Here is a 24,737-nt window from a genome sequence, read left to right on the forward strand (position 1 = left end):
TGACTGCCGTGATGCTGGGATAAACGTAGAAAACTGTTGGAAACATGCCCATGACTGCTCCCATGAGAAGCGAGAATCACATGCTTACATGGCCAAATAGCCAGATCACGAGTCAAGACTCCAGGCACTGCTCCAGGGGCGCTGTGGGCTAGAAGTTGACCCCCCAGGTCGTCTATCTATCCATCTGACCCAAAATCAGGAACCGCCATTATGACGGCTGGCTCCTGCCAGATTGTTTTAGTGTCGACGGTCCGCACCGTGTGAGATGAGATGTCAGATGCGGGGCGCCCCGCACGTCGTGTGCCCGGCGGAACACCCGACATGGCGCAGCTCTCCCCTCTCACTGTCTGTTGTGTTGCGCAGATAGATGCCCAGAAATATGCGTCATTCGGTGCCCGTCCTCCATTCTACCCTGCTCGATCTCATAGTTGATACTCGTTCGTTCTCTCCTCGGGCTTCTGGGGTCGATTCTTATCGGGAATGCCAGCACAAGTTGTCTCTTCATATCGGGGCTGGTCAGGACACCTCCGGGAGCTCGTCGCTCCTACGAGAGGCCGTCTACGGGTCGTGAATCGAGCCCTTTGAGGGCGACTCACGGACTCAATGTCACCCATGAGAAAAATGCAACCTATCCTTGGGACAAGGTATCATTTCCAGACGCCCATGGTATGGACGGGCTGTCCCAGTTCGTCCGATGTCCCTGGCCCTGCGTTCCCAGAGTGGGCATATGCCGCCCAAGTTTAATGACCGTCCAGCCGGGGGGATGCCAGCAGCTCCAGGATCGAACCTTAGCCGTGAGATTGGAGGACTGCAATGTCATATACTTGCCTTCCTAGCCAGCGGAGATGAAGAAGAGGGAAATTCGTTCTTCCTCATAGCAGAAACCCACCCAAGACGAGTCACATCGCGCTGTGATTGGCCCCTCTCGACTGTCCAAAATTAACCTACTGTAAGCATTCTTCAAACTTCAAGTCTGGCTTCGTCGCGTATGCTGTCTAGGTCAAGCGGGCCGATGGCCATGGTGCAAGTCGGTCTCCTGAGGATGTCGCTCCAGAATGCCCAGCAAACAGTTCAAGATGCCCCTCAGCAGTAGGAGCCTTGGAGAAGCTTGGGGGTCGGAGGGAGATGCTCCGAAATGGAATGGTTCTTCATCAGCAAAACCCACTGATCGCGTCAGGAAAAACCCAGTGTCTTTCCCACAGTCACGACGGCGGGGAGTCAAGCCTTGGTACGCAATACCGCAGACATTGCATTGCGTCTTGCTGCTAGCTTGGAAATGATCAATACCAAGGATACTAGGTATGCAGCATGTACAGCCTGGATGGAGTCCCACCCCTTCGGTCCCGGTGTGAGCTCACCACTCGTCAACGATCCTAGCAGCGGCACTGTAACCCATCTATAAAGACGGCTCCGTCCTCGCGTTAGGTTGTGTAGACCATGTCCCACCACCATCATGTTGTGTGCCAGGCCATAGGCAAGTCGTTGATTGGACCAGCCCCTGCCGTCGGTTAAAATCAGCAGCCCGCCATGCTTCACACCTCGTGGCAGCGATATGCTGCCCTGGCTGCACTCTCGGCCGTGTCGCTCGTAGGGGCGCAGGCACCCAACGCCACAACCTCGGCCGCGGGAGGCGCTGTCACGTTCCCTCCGCCGAGTGGGGTGTCGACCACGTATACGCTCACCAGCTACAACGTGTTATCCACCTCCACCTACCTGACCCAGACCGACTTCAGCAATGAGCGCCTTGCTTTCCTGTGGGATCAGGTCGGGCCCGTGGCCACAGGGCCCGTCACCACGACGGTGACGCCAACTCCTGAGCCGACTGCATACCCATCACCGGGCACATTCCACCCGCTCGTCCCAGCTTATGAGCCTGATTTCAACAATTTTACCCTGCCCAGGGACTTTGTGTGGGGTGTAGCTTCTTCGTCGTACCAGATCGAGGTAACGTCACGTCACTCACAGACTTACCTGAATCACCCTACTGACCTGTGAACACTGCAGGGCGCCACAGATGCTGAAGGGAAGGGGCCATCCATATGGGACCTGCTGTCCCACCGCGTGCCTAACCTCATTGCAGACAACAGCACAGGCGACGTGGTGGCCTCTCACTACTACCTGTACAAGCAGGACATCGCCCGCCTCAAGGCACTCGGCATCCCAGCCTTCAGCCCGAGCATTAGCTGGCCGCGCATCTTTCCATTTGGCAAGGGGCCCATCAATGAGGCGGGTGTGGCTCACTACGACGACGTGGTGAAGACAGCCGTCGAGGCCGGCTTGACACTCGCCATCACCCTGTTCCACTGGGACACGCCGCTGGCCCTCTTCAATGAGTATGGGGCCTGGAACGACAGGCAGTCCATCGACGACTACTTCAACTACGCTACATTCATCATCGCGCGGTATGATGAGTACGTGACGGAGTGGTTCACCATCAACGAGCCGCAGTACTGCAACTGGCAGTTCTCGACGTACCCGGCGGGCGAGTACTACCCCATCTACAACAACATCTCGTCCGGCGCCCAGTCGCGCTTCCTGTGCGGCCACCACACCCTGCTCGCGCACGCCAAGGTCTACAGGTGGTACAAGGACGTGTTCGGCGGCACCAAGAAGATGACGTTCAAGAACTCGGGCAACTACTTCGAGGCCAATTCGTCCTCGCCCGCCGACCTCGACGCCGCGCAGCGCCAGTACGACTACTCGCTCGGCTGGTTCAACCACCCGGTCTGGAACGGCGGCCAGTACCCGGACAATCTGCGCAACACCCTCGGCGACCTCCTGCCCGAGTTCACCCCGGAGGAGAGCGAACTGGTGTCCGGGTCGTGCGACTTCTTCGCCATCGACCCTTACACCTCCTACTACGCCGCCGCCATCGACGACGTCGACGCCTGCACCTCCAACAGCTCGCACCCGAGCTACCCGGAGTGCGCGGGCTCGCAGCCCATCGCGCCGGGCGGGTTCGCCGTGGGCCCCGCCGCCGACTCGGGCGTCAGCTGGCTGTGGAGCGTACCGCAGGGCGTGCGCCGGTTCCTGAGCAAGATCACCAAGGAGCTCTTCCCCAGCGTCCCCGAGATTGTTGTTACCGAGTTCGGGTTCGCGGAGCCGGGCGAGGGAAACCTCGACTCGCTGTCCGCCATCCAGTGGGACCTGCGCCGCGCGGACTACTACCAGGGCTACTTAGACAATATCCTCGCCGCGAGGGTATATGACGGCGTCAACGTCACCGGCGCGTGGGGCTGGGCTATTTTTGACAACTATGAGTGGTTCTCCGGGAGCAGTGTGCGCTTCGGGCTGCAGGTGAGTCCATCCCTCTCTGTCGCTTTTCCGTGTCTTGATGATTAGGTATCTGACCGTGATTTAGTATGTCAATTACACATCGCTGGAGCGCACCCCCAAGGCGTCTGTGTTCCAGTTCCTGAACTGGTTCAACAGCAAGGGCCGGGGTTTCGCTGGTGACGGCACTGGGAACTCGACTGTCGATGCCCGGGCGCTCTTCTAAGCCCAGACGAACTATGAGCCACATGTTACAAGCAAATAGAATACAATATGGTATTTAACTCTTCGCCAATCTCCGTGTCTGCACGTGTGCCCCAGCAGCTACGGTCTAGAAAAGACAGCTACCTGGCCAGTCTCTCGACCTGATCGTGATTTGTTTTGAGGCTTACTGGATTTGTGGAGTAAGGGTATTTCCACAGGCATTGCGACTTCCTCGTCAGGCAGCCGCACTTCGCCCCACCCATAAAACTAACTAACGCCCTCGTCAAAACCCCGTCATGTTCTGCGAGACTCTGCATTTGGTGCTTCTGGAGAGATCAGGGGTATCCAGCGTAGGGTGACAAGTAACGGGCCCCTAGACAGCGTTTGCTTCTTCCTCCTCTTTGCTCAAAGAAAAATTACCCTAGCGACAATAGGGCACACAGCACAGCATGGAGACAGATCCCAGATATGTGACCGTCGCACCACCGAAACATATTGACAAGTCCCGTGTTGACAACGTCCTGGACAAAGACCATCAGAAAGCCTTCACCGCAGCACTGTCCAACATCCTACGAACAAAAGTGGCAGAGACCACACTAGCTCAGATCGTCGATGGGCTTCCCCTCAAGAACGTTGCTTTCAGCCTGCGCGGTCACAGGTACACAAGTGACGACCCGGTTGCAGAGCATACCGAGCTATGTCCTGATGCGATAGAGAAGACCAGGGCTTTCCGCGAGGAATTTGACCCAGCTCTGATGACGGTGCGAACCGATGTATGTCGTTGTATCAAACCCTCTCCTGCTGTACCAGTTACTGAGCCCTGACCGATTGATAGGTATTGGAGCGTTACGAGGCTGTTCTTGTCGGCTCCCGAGCATCCAGACCTGTATTGATCGAGCTTGTCGCTGTTGCTGTTCATGAAATAACGGTCGAAGTTTTCAAGCTCGACTCTCACGGTCCCCACGAGAAGGACACACACCCCATGTCCCGTGAAGGACCCTTACGCAGAGGCTGAGGCTGACGTTCGCCGTCGCTTTCAACCCTGGCCAACAAGTCTCGCAGTCACTTCATACACGGATGTAGAGCAGTGCCCGGATGGCGTTGCTGATCTTGCCGGCTACTGGGCGGAGAGCCTTATTTTTGGCGGAGTGGTGCCTTTTTGGAAGAAGTGAAAGCGGCACAGGGATGAGCCTGACACCATGCACCCCTCGGGTGTCACAAAACAACAAAAAGGCGAACGTCAGCTAATGAGAAATTTGCGTGCCAAAATCCCAGCACGATGGAGTATGGTTTCATTCGCACAGAAAAGATGTCACGAGACGGATATACGCCCTCACGGACGACCAGACAGCGACACTGCTCCGCTTCTTGACGCGTGAGGCAGGAGACCCAGATCATCGCGATGTAGACTCCGAATGCCCTCTTCCTATATTGGCAGACAGTAACAACCGTCGGCGTGTGGACCCTGAAATCGCTATACCCGAGCACAACGTGTTTAGGGACCGGTGGGAACGGAAGCTGGCATATAGGAGCTACGCACAATACGAACAGAGCAGCAGCTGTGCTAAGAACTCATTGGACTACCCGGAGATGGTGTCTGATTGGAACAAGCGACTATAACTCGAGCAGATGAGGGAAGGCCACCGAGAGTTCTAGACGAAATTATTTCATAGAAGCCTGCACAGCACAAGTGTTCCGCAAATATGTTAGACCTTCAGGGTGTTTGTACGGATCACACTAGGCAATCGGAGCTGGATCTTTTGTCATCAGACATGCTTCCAGGCCACGTAGCCGCGGAAGCAGTACGCTAGGAAATGGAATCCATGTGCGAGAAGCTATGTTAGGCCTTAAAAATCAACAGGAAAAGGATGGGCTCGTGTGAATGAAGTCATGCAGGTTGCTGTGATATCCATTCTTTGTGGGGGCTACCTGGGTAGTCGTAAATTTAAGCAGTCAAGACACGATGCCAACAAACAACCGCTCCACTTTCGCTTTTCCTTGAAGTGACTGTGTTATCAGCTGGCTCTGATCCAGTTACCCTATGCTAGCAGGACGTATTGGGTAATTTGAAGCGCTTGTAAAGGCCGCGCGGTCATTTTGCGACATAAACATGACAGCAGGCAAAGTTTGGGCTGATAAAGAGGAGCTTGGAACCGAAATAGTCGAAACCGAAAGGCTCGAATTGCTTCGTGAAGGTAGACAGCGATGGTACGACGGCAACATGAAGGCTTCGTGGGGAAAGAATGCAAGTCAGCAAACGCCGAATCTGTCCAGGAGCAATGGAAGCCACTCACGGTCATCGAGGCAAATCCCTCCCTCATATTTGGGCTCGGTTCTGCCACCCCAGGCTTCGCAAAAGGGCTCCATGCTTGGGTCTTGCGGCAAGCAGGCGGCTTTGTAGTCTGGAAGTTTGCATATCTAATCCAGCATCCTGACGTGGCTCCAATACTTTGCGCGGCCGAAATCAAACCCATTGATAGTCTCAATTTCTCGCAAAAGACGGTTTTGCGGTTTCTTCGGCCTTGAACCTTGCATGCTGGGATGTATCAGACTGCTCTTGGTGATCGTCCCATTCTCTGGCTGCGGTCCGCAGGCTATCAACATCTGTGGGACCCAAGACAGGGAGGGTGTGCCTGCGGTCACGGATTCTAAGTTTTCTAAAGCGGTCGGCAACGTCCGCGTCTAGGAATTGGTGTGGTGCTCTGAGCGCTCTGTTGACTTGTATCTCGCTCATAATGTGGTTCCAGCTCGCCCTTTGCTCGCAGCCGCAGCACCACGTATACGCGTTGACTCGTGAGATTCGGTGCAAGATGCGTGAATTTTCTTGTGTTACTGCGCGATAGCCGAGGAATCTGACTTCGCTGCAGTATTCGCAACGCCATGTCCAGTCCCCTCTGCGGCCTCTGTAGGCTACGAAAATCGCGGACTCGTTTGCAGGCGGACGTGCAGGGATACTACCAGCAGAAACTGACGCTTGAGCCATTGATTGATGATATAGGGCGTACTTTTAAAGTGTTTTGTGGCCAAACGAGTGGCAAGACATTGGGCATGTCGATGTGCACAGCTGATGTTGAATCACTTGGTCTGACATCCTCGCCGCGGCCGACATTGTTCCTCGGCAAGGAGCAGTCGCCGCTTCCCCAAATTCTGACGACAATGAGGTACTCACAAGCACCGATTAGGCGGCTGGGAAAACTGCCAGTAGCCGTGGCTTCCATGTCTGAGTGAATGCGCTGCCCACATCCGCGGCCAGCCTGCTGGATCCCAGGTGGTGGTTCTCCAGTGTGTGGCAGGCACCTCGCTGCACCTCTACCTACCCAGGTAGGTACGAGGCCCCACTTGAAGGGAATTCCCATAGCGACCAGTCACAATTGAAAATTTGCAAGGCCAACGGTTTGCGAGACCGCCGACGGTCTGAGCGAGCAAGTCCACAGTTCAATCAAGAGGCCAAATCTCCTTGGCAGTCCCAAGACAATCGGATCAAACACTCTCTTCGCCCAGTATGTGAATCGAGAAAAGAAAAATACAAAGGTGAGTCTGATCGATAGAAGACAACTCTTGTAGTCGCCACGAATCAGGCTCAAACCTCGGAGGCATATCACTGCCCGAGCTCAACCTTGTAGGCGACGAGACTCGGCCGACGGGCAAGGGCACAACTTCCGCCGGATAATTACGACCCAACCCACAAAGCTACGCATCGCATGTATAAACATTTTCCCAAAGTTTGAGGAATTTTGCACCAGGGATCCTCGTAGGAGGTTACAGCACCATCAGCCGCACAGGCGACGGAGAGAGGAAGCAGCGAGCGTGCAACTCCACAGCGGACGATTTGCGCGGCGGATGGTTGCAGCGAGCACAAGTCAGAAGAGGACCAGGTGATCAGGAGGTATATGCTTTCGGAACAAACAGGACAGTGTTGCACATCTACCCAGCAATTCGGCTCCGAATGGGCGATCCCGAAGTGCACCCGCGCGAATGGGCGGTGGGTCAAACCACCCAGCACAACCTCTCTACCAGGGGGGTTACGCGACGGTTTCGCAGCACAGATGGGACAACGAGGGGCCGCAATAGACTTCAACCGGGCGCCTGGAAACACGCCTAATCTCGGGCCAGTCAGAGATGCAGAGTGACGTCGAAGTCGCCGTTGTCCAGTGTGCCAACATCGGGAGACTTTGGGGAGCCGGCTGGATTAGTCTCGACCCAAGTGAAGCAAAAACAGGTTTTCCTTTGACTTCGTCTCGCAACATTGGCAGCGTCGACAACCGAGACTCTGAATTATAGTCCAGGTGCGTGTGGCGAATAGATGACTTTTCTGATGCCAAGAGTCTTTGTTTGGGTACCACCAACGGCAACCAAAAGAAGCATAAATTAAACTTTGGGGTGAGCGAGATATCCAGGCATGTTTCATGCCAATGTAACCCGCACGAAAAGGTAATCCCAGTATTTAACCGGGTCAGGGTTCATCTTTGTGGCATTATGTGTATTAAGTATTTAACTACGTTGCATGAGGAATTACTACACTGAAGCTCTCACCACCACATGCTGTGTCCTAGGCCACGAACTTGCGAGCTACCTTCCTCTTCCTCAAGGTCTTGGCATCAGAACTACCAGGATCTTCCCGCTTGACGAATGGTATGCCGAAGAAGCCTGGTGGAGGAGCAGTCGGTGGCGGCGCGCCGAAGCCTGGTGGTGGTGCAGTAGTCGGTGGTGGCGCACCAAAGCCTGGTGGAGGGGCTTGTTGAGGCGGCGGTGGTGCCCCCAGACCTCCAAGTTCGAACCCGATCAAGGCTGGGTCGACATCCGGACCAGGATCTTGCTTCTGTGGAGCCGCTGGCGCTGGCCTTGGCGCAATCGCCGGTGCAGTCGCCGGTGCAGTCGCTGGTGGAGGAGCAAATCCACCGCCTGTGCCTGCTCCTGCTCCTGCTCCTGCTCCTGCTCCTGCTCCTGCTCCTGCTCCTGCTCCTGCTCCTGCTCCAAGCCCTCCCATGTTCAACCGAATGACATCAAATTGCTGGTCTCGTACCCAGGTCAGGCTTGTAGTCGTCGGATCGCCCTTGACGTGGCACTGAGAATTGACCTTGTCGAACACAGCGTTCGTGCATGTTGCCGTCTGGGAACACAGCTCCGCACAGGACTCAGTGCTCGCGGCACTCGTGACGGAGGCACTATCGCCTCGGAAGTCGGTATTCTCACAGATCAAGAATTGGGCTCCGGTAACTGTGTTGAGGGCTTGATCCCCATTTGGACACTGAGCGAGAGCAGCGCCCGAAGCGCCGGTCCCGGGATTGGCGGGAGGAGGCGCGCCCTGTCCAGCTCCGGTCCTAGAGGTGCTGCTCACAATTGCGCTGAACTGGGTGTCTTGGACCCATGTGAGGGCGCCGGCTTGGTTGGATTTGAAGTGACAGATTGCGTTTTCATTGTCGTACACGGCGCGGACACATTGCCCGCCTTGGGCGTCGCACATTTGTATGCATGCTTGGACAGAGCCAACGCCCTGGAGGACTTGATCGGATGGGCCGCGAAAGTCCGTGCTTGCACAGACAGAGTACGATTTCCCGCTAGAGGCGGTAGATGTTCTGACCTGGGTGGGACAAGAAGTGATGGGCGCCTGAGATCGAGCAACTCCGGCGAAGGCGACGAAGGCGGCGAGAGCCGTCTGGAAGCTGTGAAATCGGGCCATTGTTGGAGCAGTATGTTTTCCAATAAAAGGAGAGTTGATAATACTGCTGTGGAACGGAGCTGAACTTATCAGGATGGAAGGTCGAGGGCAAGAGAGTTTTAATAGTCCTGCGAGAGCCCACATAGTTCCGGGCAGCAGACCATCGCAAACCTCGCTTGGGCCGCTGGATGGGCGCTGCAACACATCGCGAAGTCAAATTTGATGTCCGTTGTCGATCTTGGCGATAGGCTCGACCATCTCATGGTGTTGTGGCTCAGATGGGAAACAAACTTCGGGATGTTGCACTTCTCCCGAAGAAACACCATTCATCCGATATTCTGATTGCGTCCCGCTTCTGTTTATCGAGCCCAATTCAACGGGAAAGCACACCACTTGTTTCGATGGGTTACTTATGGACTTGGCCCCGAGCTTGTAAAGCGGTCCAGATCGGAATCCGCATTGTGGTGCTGGCAAAATGTGCTCGGGCTGGAAGTGGTCCACCGCGCGCTCTCGCCCCTTGGCCATGCCAAGCCATATCCACGAGTTTTAGTGATGGAATTATAGTATTGCGATTGGTGAAGCCTCTCCACCACTCCAAAGTATCGCGGAATGCTCGGAGTCACATTTGTAGAATGTTTTGAGGCAGTCGCACTCGCTGGTGTTGGTTCCGGTGAGGCCTGACTCAACAAAACTTCGGTCTCTGGAGCCGAGAACCCGAAAGTCTTGTTTCACAGCCCGAGACCGAGAGGATCCAAGTAGCCATGCCATACTCAAGGCTGTGTGGTACGGTGGACTTAACAAGGTCGGTCGGAAACGGGATTCCGGCAGCCAACGTATAGATAGGACTTGGGAAGCGGCTCGCAGCCGACAAATCACATTTTCCACCTCACGTGTTTGTATTTTCCACCTCTTGCCTCCCCTCCACAATCTATAGCATTTTATATCCGGTATTGAATTCTGCGAAAACGTCTCTGGTTTTGTGTCCTGTCTCGGGTTCGGTATGGAAACGTAGGCGACGGAGGAAGTATGTCAGGCCTTGTTCACGAGGGAGGCGCGTTGAGTGTCCCTGTGAAGTCAAGACAAGATCGTCAGCAGGCCTTGATTCAATCATTCTATTTTCATGACGACGGGGGCCAAATCTGCTGTCCATTGAGATACTGAACCACGTCTGCACTTGTTCCAACCTCGTGGGCAGTGGCTCCAAGGGCTGTCCTGCTTCTTGCTAGCACAAGTGTCAAAGGCAATACCTAGGTAATCAACCGAAATGGACACAGAGCAGACAATGGACCGCACAATTCACACATCAGCCTTCCCAAGATTGCTGTGCGCGGACGAGCTTTAATGGAACCTATGTCCCTATCCTGGCGCGGGAAGTGTGCGTTACATAGCCAAATAATTTGAGAGGTTGTAGGAAGCGACGAGCCGTGGGATTGAGCCAAAGGTCTGTACATTATTTCCCCTATTGAGTTGTAGAATCTTCATCGAAGTGGTTTTCTCGTAGCATAGGACAGGAGTAGTCGCTCTTCGTAGCTCGCTCATTTAGAGGTAGATCCGATTGTGTCTCCGACTGCGAAGTCGATCTCGTGACAGGCAGATGGGATATGGGAAGTGATTGTACACGGGTCGAATAAGCTTGAGGTACGTGTAGACAATTCGTAGTCAGGTGGAACCGGGGACTCTGGTTTGGAAACCGAGGACGTGTTTGGTGGACGAATTCTCAAGAGTGTTATCGGAAATTGACGAGGACATCGCAAGCCATCTCGGAGACCACGACGCGAGGCTGTATCAACGAAATGAATTTGATGATGATGCATCGTCCTGATGGGGATGAGTTGATGCTCCCAGTGACAAAAACCACTTCGAGGCTTGTGTCTCAGAGCGTTCCAACACTTCAGAGTCAGCGCTTCCTCAATGAATACTGGCATAGTTCGGAGAAACAACCTTGGAAGCTTGGAGGTGGCCTGTCAACCAGCTGATGGTTGGAATTGGTGATGCGAGCACCTTCCTCGCTACTGGGCATGCTTTGAGCTGGAAGAGAAGGAGCAGTCACCGTCGCGAGCACGCGCAAGCTGCAACAACATGGGGCAGGAACGTTCACGTCCACATTCCCTGTCTCCGAACTGTGAGATCAAGGCCTGGTGCCCTTTGGAACTGTCTCGAGAGTGTTCTACGGCCTGCCTGAAAGAACTCAGGAATCTGTCTCTTGTTTCCCCACAAGACGAGAAATCACGTATTCACTTCATCGCTGCCAGAGTCTCCCGACACCCAGATGTCCACGCACTATTCTCTCCCGTGCTTCCGGCTGGCTGACGGCGCCAGTTCGCGGTGGTGTCCTCAAGATACCATTCTCCGGTCTATTGACTTATGGATTGAGCTCTCTGTGTTCGATGGCCGTCAGACTCAACGAGTGCCTCCCCATCTCGCAGGTCAAACAGCCCATCACTCAACGGCCAGCATGCCCACCATGTGATGACTGCCATGTATCTTAACGACGCTCGATACCAATGGACAAGAAATTACTTCTGCGTCTCTCACCTGCCACAGCACGTCCTCGTCCTCGCCTTCGACCGCAACCCCTCTGCCGCCGTGCCCTGCCCACAGCTCCATCGTCGACCACCACCACCCACGCTCCCCCGAACCACCCGAGTCCCCTGAACCGCCCGAATCCCTCCTCGAGCTCCGTCTGCACCCTTCGACCCTTCGAACATTGACACATGTCAGACACGAACATCACATCAGGCCATAGACGCGTATCTCTGCGACTAGTTCGATCTCGTGCTCCCGCCTGGGCTGACAAGTCCCCTCTGGTCTGGCAAACAATCAAGCCTGGACCCACAGCCCCGTCCGAGCTTCGAGGCTGCACCGGCCTAGTTGGCCGCTGGCTCGTGGATGGCCTCACCTCCATACCCGATTCAGCCTCGACGACCCGCACGCACACTCGACGTCGTCGTCACTGCACAACAACACGCCCCTCCACGCGTCAACAGCACCTTTCACGCGTCGAGTGAGGGAGGGCCTGGCTCCCTTTGACTGTCCGACTACTTAAGACCTCGCCCCCCGACCTGAGATCCTGAACTTTCCTTCCCTTCTCTCTTCTTTCCACCCACCCTCCTCCGCTTCTCTTCAAACCGCCATTCATCAGCTTCTCACAATGTCGCCATCAACACCCGTCAAACACTCATGCGTCGGCTCTCTTGAGTCCCAGGTTCATGTCCTGGCTTCCTCTATGTCTCGTCACCAGACCTTTTCTTCTTTCCGCCCATCCTTATCCCCCCATATACCAGCATCCCTTATGAAAACACCAAAAACAATTCAAAACAGAAAACAATCACCAAAAAATAACCACACTCGTTTTTTCTTTGCTCGTCCATCTTCCTCCGAATCTACGACTTCGCCACATATGCGCCCACAGATGGCCAACAACGCTATTTCTACTCCCACACGCTCTTTTCTGTCTTCTGCATCTGCTAATCATCTCCCAGTCACTCCTTCACCAATCGCGCCCGACGCGCCCCTTCGTCGTCAGGGACCGTCTCACCCTCGTTTTGCTGCTTTCGTCACCCAAGATTGGGTCCGACCTCCAGTCATTCTTTCACCGTTGACTTCTCGTCTTCAGTTTGCTGCGTTGTATCGCCGCATGGCGGCTTCCCCTCGTTCACCTTGCACTTCTGCTTCTTCCGTCCCCAGTTCTCCTCACGCCGATTTGGCTCCCTACTCTCCTTTAGTGTTTTCAGGATCTTCGCGATCCACTCCCCTCGCTAACCAACTTCCAGACGATCTTTGCTCTGACCGTTCGGAGCTCATCGACTTCGACGAGTTTGTTGAACGGCACACTACGAAGCAGGCGGCTGTTGGCGGTTGGGTTTTCGCCTCTCACTCTCCTTTTTCATGTGAATCAGCCGTTGTGAGCCCTTTGGCTTCATCGGTCACTGATTCCTGGTCCTCTCGTTCTACCAGCATCGCAACGGTGAGTTCGGGATCTCCCCTCGCTTACAGACTCCCAGTTCTCCAACGCGATCACACCCTTCTCGGAGCGCTCGTTGGCAAGCGCGTCTGGAGGTTTTCTTCAGCCGACAAGGAAGCCTACCTCAACGCCCTCCACAGGGACGACCCCCACAATCTTTTGCAGACCCCCGACAACGTCGCAAGGACCGCATCCCTCCACAAGTGGATTGCCGACATCCCAACTCTCGACGCTCCTTGTCCCGTCCAGCCTCACCCAAGTCCCTCTCTTTCTCCCTCCCTCTTCAGCCCTCTGCTTTCTTCCCCATCTCTCGCCGCACAGGCTTCCACTCGTTTGCCCTCTTCGCCCATGTCGCCATCGCCATCGCCATCGCACTCCTCGGATTCACTCGCTTTTCTTGATCGCTCTTCGTCAGACTCCTCGGACTCACTCGCTTTTCTTTCTCGCTCGTCGTCGGCGGCTTCGCCCTCTCCTCGCCGGTCATCGGCGGCTTCGCCCTCTCCTCGCCGGTCATCGGCGGCTTCCATTCGTTCAGAACAAACTTCTTCTCCTGTCGTTAAGTCCCCCAACCCCCCCACCTTGACTGACGCTCTTGCGAAGCTCAAGGCTCTTGTTGAGGCCGGTCCTCCGTCTCCTGTCGCTCTTTCGCCATCCCCCGTCGCTCTTTCGCCATCCCCCGTCTCTCGTTCTCCTCCCACCTTGAATGACGCTCTTGCGACGCTCAAGGCACTCGTCGAGGCTGGCCCTCCTTCTCCTGTCACTCGTTCCCCTTCACCCTCTCCCACCCCATCTCCATCTCCATCTCCAGTTGTTGCCTCAAGTAACGCTCATTTAGTTTCTCCCACCGCTCCCTATCCTTCTCCCGTTGCTGCTACGGTTGACACTCTTTTAGATCCTCCTTCACCTCCCGCTCGTTCACTCAAGCGCAAGCTTCCTCAAGATGCTTCGCCACCTCCTCGCCCCACCCGCCCGGCTGTCATTCGCTTTGAGCCCCCTACCCCAGTCTTTCATTTTGCCCCGACTCTTCCAGAGTCTCTACCTTCTTTCCCCGTTGTTCTTCCGGCTATGCCGGGAGCATTCCCTACTGACATCCCCACTAACCTTCATTTAGAGCCTACCCCAGTCACTCGTTCATCGACCTCGTCCTCGGTCTCTTGGAAGGCCGTGGCAGGTATCGCCGCCGGGGCTTTTGCTCTCGGCCTGGCTGTCTCTCGTTATCTGTTTTAAGCTGCTAACATTTCTATAGACTTGGCAACATTGGTTTTGGTTTGGAATCTCTTCTTCTCTCTAGGCGTCACACTCTTTCGGCATTGGGCTTATTTTTCTTTCTCTCTTCTGTCCCTCGCTCGTTTCCCTTCCCCTTTCCCCCTTCCCGCTTCAGCTTCTTCTCTGCTTCTTCTGGTTTTTGGCTATTGGTCTCCTGTACTTGGTTCAGCCCCTTCACTTCTTGGGCTCTGCTTCTTCTGGTTTCTTCGCTTGGTCTCCTGTATCTGCTTTGTGTCACATTGTTGGCGCCACATTCATTTCGCATTTCGTGCAAATTTCACTCGTTTGGCTAACAACGAACAGAAGCCTACTTCAGACGACAAATCGACGGTGACGACCGGGAACGGTGGTCAGGTAAGTACTCCCCTCCCCCGGTGATTGCTAACCGTGTTTCTAGGTGGCAGTGGCCAAAATTCAGGGCTGTCTGTCTCAACCAATATAATTATCCCAGGTAGGTCTCATCTCATTTCGCAACAAGTCTGTTGCCTTTAGTTCTTGCTTTCTGTTGTCTCCAAGTAGACCAACTGTGCTGTGCTCACAGCTTGTGTCGCAATGGCTCTGGCTTCAAGTGAAATCTATGTATTTGACGTTTGAACTTTTCCCACGGGGAAAATGCAAGTAGAAGTTCTATGAGAAAGCGAAACACCCAGCGGGCTTCACAAGTGTTATGTACAAGGAGACTAGGTTCTGCCACAAGCAACAGCCAGTTGCTTAATTGTGGGTGAACCTTAGAGGGTCAGATTTGTGCTAGCCTTGATGTCTCTTGAACTGGAACCGACGGCGAATGTGTAGTCTCCGCTGGCAACAGCCCATTTCCCAGCGGCAGTGTCGTAGTAGCTTACGTCCCGTCTCCTCAAGCTGAATGTGACGGGAGCGCTCTGGCCTGGCTTGACGTTTACCTTCTCGAAGCCGCAGAGGACCCGGACAGGCTGTCCGGCCTCTTCCGGGAAAGTCACGTACAACTGAGCGACCTCAGCACCCTCGACGGCACCCGTGTTGCTCACACTCGTGGTGACCTGGATGACATCGTCCCACAGATCCGTCTGCCCACCCAGCCCCAATACGCCAGTGGCGTACTTGGAGGTCAAGGCTGACGCGTTGGTGGTCTTGACATCGACTTTTCCGTGGTCGAAGGTGGTGTAACTCAGTCCGTATCCGAACTCGTACCGTGGCGTGATGTTCTTGGCATCGAACCAGCGGTAATCGACGTACACGCCCTCGGTGAAGTCGCACGCGTAGTCCGTCGAGGTGCAGATCCCGTTCGCATAGTCCGATTCGTTCTTTGCAATGGAGTAAGTCAGCTTCCCGGAGGGGTTCACGTCGCCGTAGAGGACGTCAGCAATTGCATTGACGCTCTCCTGGCCGAGGAGTCCGCCGTAGACAATTGCGGTGATATTCTCATGCTCGACCCAGGCATCAATAAGCCGCGGCCCAACGGTGTTGATCACAACTACCGTGTTGTTGCAGTTTTCCGCAACCGTGGTGACGAGGGTGTCCTGCTTCGTGTCGTATAGCTCTGTGCGGTCGGCTCCCTCGCCCGAGTCGGCGTTGATGAAGACCAGGCACACGGCCGAGTTCGCGGCGTAGTCTGGGATGGACTGATCCATGCCCGTTCCGCCGCCGATGCCCGCGATGCCTCCACCGCCTGGCATTGTCGTGCTGCTGTTTCCACCATCACCACCACCACCAGGGAATGAGCCAGTGTCGTTGCCGCTCCCGAACCCACCGCCATCACCCATCCCACCGCCGTCAAAGCCTCCCGTGGAAGTGGATGTGTAAGTGTTGTTCAGAATCCACCAGATCATGCCCCCGTTCTGGGACTGGCGGAGCGTGAGCGCCATCTGCGGCGTGATCAGGTATGGGAATGATGCCTGGCCAGATCCACCCGCCGTCGCCAGATGGCCCTGGTAGGTATCATCAGTGCCCCGCGAAATAGAATGGCAGGACGATGCGGATGGCCATGTCGTCGAGGCGGGCCTGGGTCATGCTTCCGTTGGCGCGGTTCATGGCGCACATGACGGCCGTCATGCCCGCCTTGACCCCGTCGGCGAAGGGCCAGAGGTAGACCTCCTGCGCGGTCTTCTCGTCGACGTTGGACGAGTACCGCTCGCCTGTCATGCGGTTCGTCTCCTGCTCGTTGAAGAGGAAGTGACGCCCCGCCGTGATCACACCCGCCGAGTTCATGCCCGTCACGGCCTGGCCCATGGCTATCCCGCTCAGGTACGCGTCGAAGGAGAAGCCCTCTGCGTTGCGGCCACCTTCGGGGACGCGTCCTGCCGGGCTTGCTACGGGGCCGTCGACGAGGCTGTAGCCCATCTGCGAGACGGTTTTCATGGTTAGTTTCATCTCCTCGGCTGTGGTCACGGCATGTGGGAATTGTTGTTCCCTCTGAGTAGTGCTTACCCCATAGAACTCCTCTCCGATGGCCTTGAACTGCTCTGCTATAAGCTGGCGGTCCCACGTCATGGTCAGTGCGGCTGGGGCAGAGAATCCCGAGACATAGAACTGCTTGTTTCACGCCGGAGCCCCCGTCGGCTGAGGTGTAGGCCGTCCATGTCACGTTTGAGTCGGAGATGTCGGTGCCGGTGATGATGGAGACATTTTGAGCATTGGTGAGGGTCGAGACGAAGGCAACGGCCTTCTCGTAGGCTTCTGCCGTGATTCCGAGGTCGACTGGTACAGTGAGAAGAGGTATAGTCAGTATTGGAGTTGTTCTCACGGATGTGATGATATGCACTCACGATCTCCGTTCGCCAGCAAGGCTGCGACGTCAGATGAGGATGAGTTGGTGGATGCTGCCAGTCCACCAGAAACGAGTGAAAGAGCACTGAGCCCGTTGGAGACCTTCATGGTGACTGAAGCCCCCAAGTTGAAAAGAATGTGTGCGCGAAGGAATGTCCTAACAGCGAGTGATGCCAAGACACATCTCGAGAACTTACAAGCTGGGCAGACCCATACTTATATTCATCTGATAACTTCGTCCCAACCTTGACGTGATGGAGCCTCCACAATGAGCCATGGTACAGCATCCCAGTACTGAATTACGGTCCTGGGATGCAGGCCGGTGGAGTTGGATGTCACCATGTGAAGGGAATAAAAAGCCTCGTCAACCAGTGGGGCCTCTCTTCTGCTGTGGCATGGCCTTCGGGCCCGGCATGAGGACCACTGGATAGGCTTGGCCTTTTCCTTGAAGGTTATCACAACGGACCGCGCCAAGTGGACTAGGCTTACGACGCAGGAGAAAGAGGCTGAATAAGTAACGCACCGACAGAACCCCCGCGGGACCAATCAGGATCACCACTGTGGGCCCATGAAGGCTGATTTCCCTGCCTGAATTATCTTTCAGTGCTCCTGTGGACGTTTATGCGGCTGCTGGACCCCGGTCCGGGAGTTTTTTTTAGGAACATGCCGGGGTGCCATGCCCGGGGACTGGCAATCTAGAATGGGTGCCGTTGTTGAAACATAGCGGTATCTTTGGAACTGTTACGTTATCAAAGGAATATCACCCCGAGGTCCACGCACTTTTTAAGGTTATTGAAACATTCTGCGCATGGACGTACGGGATATCCCGGCAGTCACACACACGGGGCCGCACTGCTCTGGTTCGAGGGGCGCGATAGTTATGGCAAACCCAGCTGGTGCAGTCCAAAGCCCTACTGACTGCTTCACTCATGAAAAGAGATCGATCAATGCCGGATACCGGCATCCTATCTGCTGGGGGCTTGCGCGTTTGTCTAGGTTCAGGCGTTATTAAGGTTGGCATAGGCTGTGGTTTGATATAAACTTAGGTATATTTGTTCTTGGGTTGCAATGAAATGCCTGTGTGGCATTCCGTGTTTGCCTTGCCGTGAACATAGTTAATGGTTAAGCATGTATCATTAACTTATCTCTTCTGCAACGTACACTTCCGTGTATTCATTTGGGGTTGCAAATATTGAATATTAACTGAGTATATGAGACCAGAGATATGCCATATGCGAATACATTGTGGGAGTTGTTCAAGCGTTTCCACAGCACATCACTGTAGCACTGCGGGCTTGCAAATTCACATATTGGCTCCCACCTGGATAATCAGGTCCGGGCGTTTAAAACCCGGGCAGGGATGAGTCTATAATTGCTTAAAATCGCTTTGAACCATTTAAATGGAGATTGTGATCTCCGATAACTGTGGGTATTTGGAAATTCCCGGTGCTCACAGCTAAGTACCCACCTCCACTCAAAGGTCTGGCCCAGCCCGCCTTTATCAGATCGGCGGCTTTTTTGCCACGGAGTAATCTGAGATCTCGAAATAGCCAAATAGTCCAAGAAAGAAATCACTAGCGTCTGCCACGCGGATGCTGGCCGACCTAGGTATGCGCAGGCGGCTCTCGACAGCTCCTTCTTGGTCGTGAGCGCGCCGCATGTCCACTTCTCAGATCGCTGAGGCCCGCCTCAATGATAGGATCTGCTGATTCTGTATAACAACTGACCCGTGACACCGATACTAGACATTTATCCCCACAGCCATTGCTCATGGAGTCTACGCTGATTCATATCACGCTTTAGACGCCACTATAGAAATGGGACAGAACCTTCGATGTGTTGTATAGCTTGCGTTTCAAGTACTGAAGAAATACATTCAGGAAGCTAGTGAAGCTTTTCCAGGGAGAAACATGGGATTGACCGATCGCAAAGATATTGTGGCGCTATTTGACTTCCTCTCTTTGAGTAGAGATGTCATCACCACGACCAGCAAGATTTCTCACGCGAGGACTAATTGAGTGAAAACTGTCCAAGTCAGCGATTCAGAAATGGCGTGTACGCTCACATTTGGGACCCACGCATATTACTTCAGTAATTCCAATGTGTCAAAAGTTGTTGGTTGGGCTGCAAGTGTCGATTCTGTTCCACCTGCACCACATAGAGTGCCACGTGCCTAGGTAGGCAGATCCGGGAAATATGGACCAGAAACTTGTCTACATTTCGTCCAGATTCTGGCAAAAGGTCACGATGGAAATAAGGCTCAACAAATTCTTTATGGATTTTTTCACTTTGACCGTCCGGTATGGGTGAAAGCAACTGTACAGGATTGCGTGTAAGCAGGGCGGAGGTCGGTGGAGCAGAGGGACCGGATTTAAACGTTGACACGCATAAATCCTCCATGCTGATGATCTGTCTAATCTTTCCATTCTTACCCGTTCTTTTGATTCACGCATTGGTTGCTCAATGTGGGAATTGGTTATCCAGACGCCTTTACACATCTCTTCAATGTCCTCATCCCTTGAACAGCGCTTCTTATCGTCCCAACGAGGTCGTTCACTCTTCTTGTGTGGGTGCGGCAGTCGGGAAGGTGGCTCTCTGGGTGGACAACAGGCGATCGTAGCGAGCTGAATTCTTCCCTACGTCTCCTTCGCCATTGATGAGTAGCTAGAATTCCACCATTCGAGTCGGCATCAAGGTTTTTGTGTACAGGAAGAAATGAATCCCATTCAAGTTGCCGATTTATCAGACGAACTGTATTTTGCAAGCTGCGAGATGAAACTCTATTGATTGAGAGCAAGTAAATACGAGAGGAATATCAGCATGTAAACGATATAACGCTGCTGCTTAAATTTTCATCTGACACGTTCCTTCACCGGTGTATATTTGCATCTAATTTCACCACTGTGCCCCCCTGATTGTTTCCCCTGGAGCCTCCAGCATCCTGGTACTTTGAAAGAAAGAACTATCCCTCGAATTCTTGGATGAATATATTTGTTCGTCGAAAAGCATTGTCTTAATCCGATAATAACTAAACAACATAGTGCTTCAAGAGTGGCTTACATTGACAGACAATTTGATCCACAGTATATGCTCAACGACCCTTTGCACATGCTGATTGTATATACGAGTCACAACTCACTGTAATTGATCTTGCAGACTCCGGTGTTCCGGCCATCCCTGATTCAGGCGATCCAGGTAACGGTTTGTTGCACAAAAACAGCACCCAGTAGGCACAAACAACTTGGTGAGTATCCCTTGGCCGACAGCTGTGATGTGCTACACGTACCAAAGACCACTGCAGACCGTGTTCATGACCCGCCAGACAGCCATGCCTTCAAGACAACCTCGTATTTTATACCCGGTCCCCGGGGAAGGGCTGCTCAAAGCGGCAATTCACCTAGAAGCGTGGTGAATTCGAAGATGCGGTGTAACGTGTCATGTTCGGCAGGAGGCATTGAGCGAGAGTCGCGAATGATGGTAGCATTGTCAATACAACTGGGCAAAATCACACGCACGGCCGGTTTGGGAGTGTTGAGGCTTTTTGATCGTCAATTTGCCGTCTCGGCCCCGGGGTTTCAAGGATTGCTTTCCGAGCCCAGAGGAGCTAACTTCCAACCGGGACACATACATTCCACAAGTGTTGGTTGTGGTATGGAACACAGCGCGCGCTCTTTAGTGGGTCCTTCTGCCTGTGGACGAATGATACACTATCACCGAGTCGCACAGCAGGGCTTTGATAAGCAGAACCTCTTCAGGAAGCTTCTACCGACCTCACATGGCCCACTTGTGTCTTCACAACCACGGAACCATTGGACCACAGCACGGCATACGAACAGGGCTCTGGAACCATTTCCACAACTTCTCAACGTCGCATACATAACAAGTCTTGGCGCTAAGGGGTATCTTACAAATGACCAATACAGCGGGTGCGGAGAGAACAGCTGTTCCGAGATGACAACATAAATAAAGACTCAGCGACCAATCTGACGAGTCCAAAATCGCAATATCGCCACTTTGAGTTTCGACATACATAGACTAAACCATCCTCAATACCACAACCCAGAACGCGATCAAGATGGGTTCCTTCGGCAAAATATACTCCTATCCGGGCAACTTTCGGGTGCAGCGTGTAAGTTCCTGCAAAGCACATGCTGCACTCTTGTTACAATACCCGCAAGACTCATCTCTGACATCTTCCAGGCTCAAGTCATCGCCGCCCTGAATGGCCTTGAGATCGAGGTTCCCGAGTTCCAGTTTGGCCAGGCAAACAAGACACCCGAGTTCCTAGCCAAGTTTCCCCTCGGCAAGGTGCCCGCGTTCGAGGGCGCAGATGGCTTCACCTTGTCCGAGGGCGCGGCGATCGCCACATACCTTGCCGGCAGCGGGCCCCGGGCCGAGCAGCTCCTCGGCTCCGACGTTAAGACCAAGGCCAAGATCGCCGAGTGGACGCTCTACACCGACTCGGAGCTCGTCAACAACGCCACACCACCTCTGATCATGATGCTCAAGTTCCTGCCCTTCGACGAGACGCGGTACAACTTTTCCGCCGCCGCGTTCGAGCGCGCGCTGCAGAAGGTCGAGGCCGCGGTCAAGGGCGGCAAGAAGTACCTGGTCGGGGAGCAGCTGACGCTGGCTGACCTGATGGTCGCGGCCGCGCTGTTCTTTGCAAGCGGCTTCCTGCTGGATGCCGAGATGAGGAAGACTGCGCCGGCAACGATCGAGTACCTCAAGGGGATTGCGGCGACGGCAGAGTTTGCCAAGGTGTTTGGGGAGTACAAGCCTTGTGAGAACCGGGTCAAGGGTGGTGCGTAAGAATCTGCGACGCCGGCCATTCGAGAAGAGTTTGTAATATTGTAGCAAGTCAAACACTTCCACACGCATCTCACAGCCAGGCAAAGGCCATGGTTGAAGCTCACTCCGATTTGATGTTGCATTCGTTAGCGTGATTCGATGTAAACTGACGATTGTATCTTTCCGTTCCGAAACATGAGCAGGGCACTCGGTATCCAGGACGTTGCGCCCGCGCACTTCTGTGTGCATTGAAAAACGAGTGTCGAGAATGCTCAGGTAATTATTAGTCCATTATCTATCTCCGCTAGAATCAGACTGCCGCATCCCCACTAGGGTAAACATGACACGAGGCTGGACTTTTATTCTCAAGTCACATCTGTATCATTTCCTTTTCAAATGAACGACTGGCGGAATGTCGAATAGAAGCGTCGTGTTTCCAATCCTGTGTAGTCCAGAATATTCTCAGCCTGTTCCTTGTAGTCAAAGGGAGAAATATGTCTAGCCACACATATTCGAAAATCAGGCCTAGCGATTGTCCTCCGGAAATCCTATGTAGGAATCATATTGATGAAATGAGAATACTAGAAGCACATACTGCGTTGCTACACCACGTCGCAACTGATGTTACGGCCCTCATTGAGTGGCTTTGACAGATACATACTTGAGTATGTCTAAGAACTGGCAATCGCGAAAGACTTCTGATGGGTCTTTGAGAATCTCGAAATATGATTCCTCACACATACTGTGATGATCTCAATGCAGCAGCTTTCGTGCCCGACTTGAGCGCAACCGTTTTGTGACAGGTCTGAGGAAGACCCGCAGGTTCTGATGGATAGATGTCGATCTCGCATGTTGGTCCAACTGTCACTGCGAATGCTCCATACCGAATGGATTTATTACATGTCAGATCTTGGACATATGCACGTTGGTTCGGACACTCACTACATCTGGCCTTGTGCGCCCAATATAGTGGGCCTCACCCAAGTTCTTCATGCGTCTCTGCCTCAGTGAGTCTGTGCAGCTAATATTTCCTCGTTAAATCCGCGCAGAGCCCAGCGTCCGCACCATCTCGACATTCTTTTCTCTTCCTGCTTGAGCTCACATCGCTGTGGTCTCACCAGTCCCAGGTCCGGATCACATTGCCAATATGAGCGACTCCTTCATGCTCCGGTCTGACTATGCCGAGATGGCGAAGGCGGTGCATTCAGCTTGTGCGGCCATATCCACTGTGTTCCTGTCCATTCGGCTATGGGCTCGGAAAACTCAAGCAAAGGGCCTGTGGTGGGACGATTACCTTCGTATGTACACATCATCCGGATGAAACTCCTATCAGAAATACGCACTGTACAATGCAATACTTACGCTGGAAAACCGGCAGTTATTGCAGCATGGGTATTCCAGTTGTGCGGAAACGGAGTGGCGGCTGCTTCGCCGGCATACGGGTATAACGTCCGCGACGGCACATCTCACGGCTGGACACTCGCTTTCGTATCCTTGACCTTCTTCTACCCGGCAATAGCGCTGGGCAAGACGGCTTTCACTGCGACACTCCTCCGTGTCTCGAGTGGCAGAACCACCGCGCTGCTTTGGTCTATCATTGCGGTCGCTTGCGCTTTCGGAATCACGATCACAGTCACGAGCTGGCTCACCCCGTGCGGAAGACAAATCGACCATGTCATACCGACCATCTGCGTGTCGGCGGACACTCTTATATGGATCCACGTGGGAAACGCCATCGCCACCATTTGCACGGATGTTGTCCTGGCATATGTGCCCTGGAGAATTGTCAACAAAATATACATTCCACAGAACGAGAAATGGGCCGTTGCTACGTCAATGAGTCTCGTGGGTCTTTCTGCTGTGGTATGTATCGTGAGGTGAGTATTATTCTATGTTCTCTTCTTTTATTCCATTCGCTGGTTCCGAGATGACAGCCTGATCGCTATCATGCAGGACGGTCGTCAGTAGCCTCGGAATGGAGTTGGAGCGACAGGGCAAGGATTGGACTTGTAAGTGCCATTCAACAGCCTTCATCCTAATGTGTGTATAGCTGACCTCCTCCAGATGGCTCAGTGGCGTGCTATGCATTAATGCAGGCCGAGATCACCATCTATATAGCGGCACAAACAATGCCGTTGATCCGGGTTATGCTTCAGGGGAGATCAAGTAGCCCAGCATCAGCCCGATCAAGACCTGCCATCGGCCCGAACAGTCCTTCAGACAAAGGCAAGTCGCCAGGAACTGGAATCGATAACACACAAGAAGCTCGCGCCAGCGTCGAACTTGTACAGTTACCGAGTGGGAGGATCGTAGCCGCCACCTCCGAAGAAGGCAAAGCCTTCAAGTCGTCCGAGGCCGAAAGGCCGGTCAGTCAGCCGAGGGCAGCACATGAGCCAGGGAGTACCACGGAGGCGAATCCAAGAGCAAGTGAGGTGACTGTCGACGATGAGGTTCACAGGATCTGGGCCGAGATGGGCCTGTCAAGGAGGGCTTGGTCGCAGTCACCTTCACCTCAGCCGGAAAGAGTTCGGGACCTTTAAAACATAGCCAATGCTGCTTCATCTTCTTAATCCGAATTCGGGGCAGAGGTCGATTGTGTGGATTGGCTGTTGGACCAAGGCCTCAGCAGCCATGAACATCGACGCGGATTACTTAGTTCTCCGTCAGATGGGTCTCGCTTCGTCTGCGGCAAGATCATGGTTAGCCTGGGGTGAAAGGATAATGTAGACAGATGATGACTTTCCTGCTGTCGACCTCGCTGCGAGTGCCGAGCCAAGAATCATTGTCAATGGTTTTTCTTTCATCTAATGCACTGGATATGAGCCTAGCGGGATTTCT

General features: G+C 53.9%; 7 protein-coding genes across 7 annotated transcripts; 4 read left to right on the plus strand and 3 right to left on the minus strand.

Moving 5' to 3' along the window:
* Positions 1–1,527: 1,527 nt before the first annotated feature.
* On the plus strand, positions 1,528–3,499 carry INS49_010460 (uncharacterized protein; the record flags this gene model as incomplete). The annotated part of the gene is made up of 3 exons (XM_043171185.1): positions 1,528–1,944; positions 2,005–3,297; positions 3,413–3,499. The coding sequence occupies 3 exons, from the start codon at positions 1,528–1,530 to the stop codon at positions 3,497–3,499; spliced, it is 1,797 nt and encodes a 598-aa protein (XP_043025750.1).
* Positions 3,500–3,926: 427 nt separating this feature from the next.
* On the plus strand, positions 3,927–4,492 carry INS49_010461 (uncharacterized protein; the record flags this gene model as incomplete). Its single annotated transcript, XM_043171186.1, has 2 exons — positions 3,927–4,250; positions 4,313–4,492. 2 exons carry the CDS (start codon positions 3,927–3,929, stop codon positions 4,490–4,492), a joined length of 504 nt encoding a protein of 167 aa, XP_043025751.1.
* A 3,534-nt stretch (positions 4,493–8,026) lies between these two features.
* Positions 8,027–9,157, minus strand: INS49_010462 (uncharacterized protein; the record flags this gene model as incomplete). The annotated part of the gene is made up of 1 exon (XM_043171187.1): positions 8,027–9,157. The coding sequence occupies one exon, from the start codon at positions 9,155–9,157 to the stop codon at positions 8,027–8,029; it is 1,131 nt and encodes a 376-aa protein (XP_043025752.1).
* Positions 9,158–13,009: 3,852 nt separating this feature from the next.
* On the minus strand, positions 13,010–13,627 carry INS49_010463 (uncharacterized protein; the record flags this gene model as incomplete). The annotated part of the gene is made up of 3 exons (XM_043171188.1): positions 13,010–13,012; positions 13,131–13,189; positions 13,420–13,627. 3 exons carry the CDS (start codon positions 13,625–13,627, stop codon positions 13,010–13,012), a joined length of 270 nt encoding a protein of 89 aa, XP_043025753.1.
* A 1,467-nt stretch (positions 13,628–15,094) lies between these two features.
* On the minus strand, positions 15,095–17,216 carry INS49_010464 (uncharacterized protein; the record flags this gene model as incomplete). The annotated part of the gene is made up of 5 exons (XM_043171189.1): positions 15,095–16,270; positions 16,314–16,682; positions 16,770–16,814; positions 16,885–17,039; positions 17,108–17,216. The coding sequence occupies 5 exons, from the start codon at positions 17,214–17,216 to the stop codon at positions 15,095–15,097; spliced, it is 1,854 nt and encodes a 617-aa protein (XP_043025754.1).
* A 3,967-nt stretch (positions 17,217–21,183) lies between these two features.
* Positions 21,184–21,920, plus strand: INS49_010465 (uncharacterized protein; the record flags this gene model as incomplete). The annotated part of the gene is made up of 2 exons (XM_043171190.1): positions 21,184–21,237; positions 21,309–21,920. The coding sequence occupies 2 exons, from the start codon at positions 21,184–21,186 to the stop codon at positions 21,918–21,920; spliced, it is 666 nt and encodes a 221-aa protein (XP_043025755.1).
* A 1,126-nt stretch (positions 21,921–23,046) lies between these two features.
* On the plus strand, positions 23,047–24,439 carry INS49_010466 (uncharacterized protein; the record flags this gene model as incomplete). The annotated part of the gene is made up of 4 exons (XM_043171191.1): positions 23,047–23,197; positions 23,278–23,776; positions 23,853–23,908; positions 23,964–24,439. The coding sequence occupies 4 exons, from the start codon at positions 23,047–23,049 to the stop codon at positions 24,437–24,439; spliced, it is 1,182 nt and encodes a 393-aa protein (XP_043025756.1).
* Positions 24,440–24,737: the final 298 nt, after the last annotated feature.

The sequence above is a fragment of the Diaporthe citri genome, assembly GCF_014595645.1.
Source record: "Diaporthe citri strain NFHF-8-4 chromosome Unknown scaffold_4, whole genome shotgun sequence".
NCBI classification, from domain to species: domain Eukaryota; kingdom Fungi; phylum Ascomycota; class Sordariomycetes; order Diaporthales; family Diaporthaceae; genus Diaporthe; species Diaporthe citri.